At 41.5% G+C, this 5,221-nt stretch overlaps 1 protein-coding gene across 1 annotated transcript; it reads right to left on the reverse strand.

Moving 5' to 3' along the window:
- Window positions 1–1,882: 1,882 nt before the first annotated feature.
- On the reverse strand, window positions 1,883–2,326 carry LOC142171460 (uncharacterized). The gene has a single exon (XM_075233816.1). The coding sequence runs from the start codon at window positions 2,324–2,326 to the stop codon at window positions 1,883–1,885; it is 444 nt and encodes a 147-aa protein (XP_075089917.1).
- Between the last annotated feature and the right edge of the window lie 2,895 nt (window positions 2,327–5,221).

Below are 5,221 nucleotides of genomic sequence, written 5' to 3' on the forward strand. Positions count from 1 at the left end.
CATACTTGCTTCCGAGGGTCTCCAAAGACTAATTCGTGATAAAGGGGATCTTACCTTCGAGCGGAATCAACTTTTGGCTGAGTGGGACCAAATTCTAGTTCACATTTTATAACTAGAAGCTCGAGCTGCCAAGGCCATTGAGTTGGAGGCTCCGTTGCATCAAAGCGAGCATGAAGTAGTGACCCTTACCCGTTGAGGGCTCAATTTGAAGAAACTAAGGCCAAATGGGTTGAAGTCTATAATGTCGTTCTTGCTGCATCCGATTGTGAGGCTGCCTCTACTGAAAGATTGAATAATTTGGAGGCTGCCTTGAACTCCAAAGCTGAAGAACTTGCTGTTGTCGGGGCGAAGTATGCCCAATTAGAGGATAAACATAATATGACCATTGAGCATAATAGAATTTTATCTCTACTGTCTGTGACCTCAATATTAGCCTCCGGTCTGTTAGATACGTGTGGGAAAACCTTTTTGTTGAGGCCGACCATCTGAAAGAAGAACTTCAGCGCCGAACGACTTCCCACATTGTTGAAAAAACATATGCTATGTACATCATGAGGAGAAAAATCTTGAAAGAGTCCAAAGCAGGTGTCATTGATTTTGATGCCGAAATCGCTAAGTGCCCGTGAGATGGAGTTAGCTATAAAAAGGGTCTTTTGGCCCGTCCTGATGGTATCGATTCTTCTGGTTCTGAGTTTTCAGGAACTGAAGAAGAAGCGGAAGGACAAAATGATGAGCCGGTGATGGATCCATCCACTTCTCCTGGGGGCGCAAATGCTTCTCTTCCTCCGGGTCCCAGAGATGCAGTAGCTTAATTTTTGTTTTATTTTTTTTCCATACTTTTGTATCTGTGCTACTTTTGCTGTGAATAGAAGCACTTTTTTGCTTAAGTATTATGCAATTTTTTCTCTTTGCATACTTTCTATTTGAGTATTTGTGCAAGTCTTTGTGTACTTTTTGTTTAAGTATTTGATCAAGTTTTACTGTTTGCGTCTAATCGTGCAAGGCTTCAGGTGTATTTCCCCCCAAAAGCATTTGGATTCCGGAAATAAGTTCTTCCAAAATCAACCCTTTAACGTGAGAGTTTTCATAAGAGAGGCCCCCCTTATATTTACGGTGCTCTTGAAGAGGACGTTTCTTATTCATTACGACACTAGTATTTGAAGTACCTGTTTAAATTTCAAATGATAAAATCAATTCATCGTTCAGACAAGAAACAATATAGAAATAAAATGAATTAACTTTATTTCTTCCATTTTCAAAAGTACATAAGCATTCGTTGTGCTAAAAATAAATGTCCATTTCATGTGGCTAATTTGTACCACTTATTTCTATGGGGCTGACTGCGCAGTCCCTGGTCCCGATGATACAACTAAGTTTCTGGGTTTCGTATTCCGGTCGAAGTTTCAGTCATTGTTGTTGTACCCTCAAATCATTCCCCCTAGTGTTCGAATCCGAAGAATGCGAATTTGAACACTGGAAGTTTTACACCTTCGAGGATTCCACTAGTGAATTGCTAGATAATCTTCAATTCGGTAACAAATATCACTTCCCCTTAGGAATTTATGCTATCGAGCCAAATATTATACAACAATCCCCAGTGGCTTGCACTTGTGAACGGTCGGGTAATCTCTGTTCGATAGCAAACTTAACTTCCCAGTGGGAATTTTGTTATCGAGCAAAATACTAACTAATTGATCTGTAGTAGTTCTATGCTTGTGTGCCTTGTCATTTAAAGGTCTTATTGCTGTTGTTGAAGCTTCCTTCGTAGTACGCTTCCCGTTGATACCTCGTTAAAAACCTTGCAAGAAAAAATCAATTGGGACAAAAATTGGACGAAGGAAAAAAAAAGTGCAATACATACTTTCAGTACAGGTGATGTTCATCAGCAATAGTATCTCTTGAGGTGTGCAACGCTCCAGTTACTTGTCAACTTTTCTCCATCTTGATTCTCTAACTCATATGATCCTTTCTCGGTGACAGTTGAAACCCGGTAGGGGACTTCCCACGTTGGACCTAACTTCCCTGCATTGAGCTCCCGAGTGTTCTGAGTCACTTTTCTTAAAACCAAGTATCCCACTTTGAAATAACAGAGGTTGGCTTTTCGATTGTAATATATTTCTATTATCTTCTTTTGGGTTTCCATCCTTAAATGCGCCAAGTCACTGCGGTCATCGAGCAGTTCCAAATTGACAAGTATTGCTTCATTATTTGTTTCTTCATTCACCCAAAAATATCTCATGGTAGAATCCCCTACATTCACTAGGATCAGGGCTTCTGCTCCGTACACAAGGGAGAACGGAGTCTCTCCCGTGCTTAATTTGGCCATTGTTCGGTACCCCCATAATACTCCTGGCAATTCTTCAGGCCATTTACCTCTAACTACCTTCAATATCTTTTTGAGATTTTGTATAATCACCTTGTTCGTTGATTCTGCTTGACCGTTTGCACTCGGATGGTAGGGTGAAGATATGATCCTTTTGATTTGCAAGTCTTCAAGGAGCTTTGTGACCTTTGCGCCTATAAATTGTGGCCCGTCGTCGCAGGATATCTTTTGGTATCCCAAATCTGCAAATTATGTTCTCCCACAAGAAATCTACCACATCACGTTTGCCTATCTTCTGATAAGGACATGCTTCAACCCACTTAGAAAATAGTCAGTTAAAATCAAAAGAAATCTTACCTTACCAGGGGCGGTGGTAGTGGTCCGATGATATCCATTCCCCACTTCATAAACGACCATGGTGACAAAACTGAGTGCAGTGGCTCTGCCGATTGATGTACCAACGGTGCGTAGCATTGGCATTTATCACAATTTTGAACATAAGTTTTAGCATCTTGTTCCATTCAGGGCCAATAGTATCATGCCCTAATTAATTTTAACACTAAGGAATCTGCGCCTGAATGATTTCCACACATCCTTTTATGGACTTCTCACATAACATAATTAGCTTTGGAGGCTCCCAAACATCGGGACAGGGGGACTTGGAAATGTTTTCTGTACAATTGACCTTCTTTGAAATTATATCGCGTAGCCTTATTGCGTAGTGCCCGGGATGCCTTGGGATCTTTGGTAAACCTTCCATGCTTGAGATAATCAATGATCACATTTCTTCAGTCCCAGAACAAATTAGTCGTGTTTGCCTCGTTGTAGCTATCTGCGTCCAACACTGAGTGCATAAGCTGTACGACCATACCAGAGTCTGATCCTTTCATTTTCATAGACGATCTAATGTTAGCTAGTTCTTCCGCTTCCCCATTCTCTTCCCTCGGGATATGCGTAATTGACCACTCTCAGAACCGTGCAAGCAGAGCTTGAACCTTCACCATGTATCGTTGCATGCGTTACTTTTTAGCTTCAAAAATCCCATAGACCTGATTTACCATTAATTGGGAGTTGCTTTTGACTTCTATGACCTCAGAGTCCAGTCTCCGGGACAATTTGAGCCATGCAATTAAAGCTTCATACTCCGTTTCATTGTTAGTCAAGGGAACAATTCTTATGGCCTACCTTAGGGTTTCTCCCGAGGGTGTGGTTAATACTACGCCAAGCTCAGACCCTTTAACATTGGAAGAGTACTCCGTGAACAAGGTACAATCTCTTAATGTCGATTCCGACACCATTACTGCTTCTTTCATAGCCAGAGGTAAAAGTCCCAGATTGAAATCTACCACAAAGTCGGCCAAAACTTGTGACTTAATTGCAATCCTGGTTTATATTCTATGTCAAATTCACTCATTTAGACGACCTACTTGGCCAGCCTTCCCGAAAGTTTGGGTTTATGAAGGATATTCCGCAGGGGAAAAGTAGTCACCATAACTATCGGGTGACATTGGAAATAAGGCCATAGGTTTCGGGCGGCGACCACGAGGGGTAAGGCCAACTTTTCCAGATGTGGGTAGCAAGTTTCTACTCCCGTTAGAATTTTACTAACCTAATAAATAGGCGATTGCGTACCTTCGTCCTCACGGACTAAAATGACACTTATCGCTATTTCCAAGACTGCTAAGTAGATCAACAATATTTTGCCTTCCTCGGGTTTTGATAGTAACTGAGGACTTGACAAATACCTTTTCAAATCCCTCAAAGCTTGATGACATTCCGTGGTCCATTCAAAGTTGTTCTTACTTTTGAGCAATGCAAAGAAATGATGCCATTTCTCTGAAGACCGGGAAATAAATTTGCTCAAAGCGGCCAATCTCCCAGTTAGCCTTTGAACCTCTTTTATGCTTGATAGCTGCTCCGGGATGTCTTCGATGGCTTTGATTTTATTGGGGTTAACCTCGATCCCCCTTTATGACACGAAGAATCCTAGGAACTTACCGGAGCTGACCCCGAACACGCATTTCTCGGGGTTAAGCTTCATGGTATGCTTCCCTAAGATGTCAAAAGTTTCTTGCAAGTGTTTAAGATGATCACCTACGTTCAAAGACTTAACAAGCATATCATCTATGTAAACTTCCATGGTTTACCCTATTTGATTTTCAAACGTTTTGTTCACGAGCTGTTGATAAGCGACTTCGGCGTTTTTTAGCCCGAAAGGCATCACATTGTAACAATATATGCCAAAGTTTGTTATAAACGAAGATTTTTCCTGATCTTCCGGGTTCATCTTGATTTAGTTGTACCCGGAGTAAGCATCGAGGAAACTCATTAACTCATGCCCGACCGTTGCATCAATCATTTGATCAATGTTTGGTAATGGGAATGAGTCTTTCGGGCACGCCCTATTTAAGTCTTTGTAGTCTACGCACATGCAAAATTTATTACTCTTCGTTGGAAGTACTACTACGTTAGCTAGCCAGTCAGGATACTTTACCTTCCGGATTGAACCGATATCGAGCAAGCGAGTTACCTCTTCTTTGACAAATTTATTTCTGGCCTCGACAATAGGACGTCATTTCTATCTTACCGGAGGGATGCTGAGATCCAAGATTAGCTTATGTACGACTACTTCCTGCATGATACTTATAATATCCACATGTGACCACACAAAACAATCGACATTAAATTTATGAAATTTAATAAATCCAGACCTGAGTTCGGGGTGCAATCCTGTCCCTAAGTGGAGCTTCCTCTTCGAGAATTCTTCGAATAATGTGACTTGCTCAAGTTCTTCCTCTGTGGACTTTGTTGCATCCGTCTCTTCTGGCACTTGGAAGTACCTTGGCACCTAATAGTGTTCCGACGACTCTTCCCCTTAGTTGACTTCTCTTGACTCGG

This window comes from Nicotiana tabacum, chromosome 17, assembly GCF_000715075.1.
Source record: "Nicotiana tabacum cultivar K326 chromosome 17, ASM71507v2, whole genome shotgun sequence".
Lineage (NCBI taxonomy): Eukaryota > Viridiplantae > Streptophyta > Magnoliopsida > Solanales > Solanaceae > Nicotiana > Nicotiana tabacum.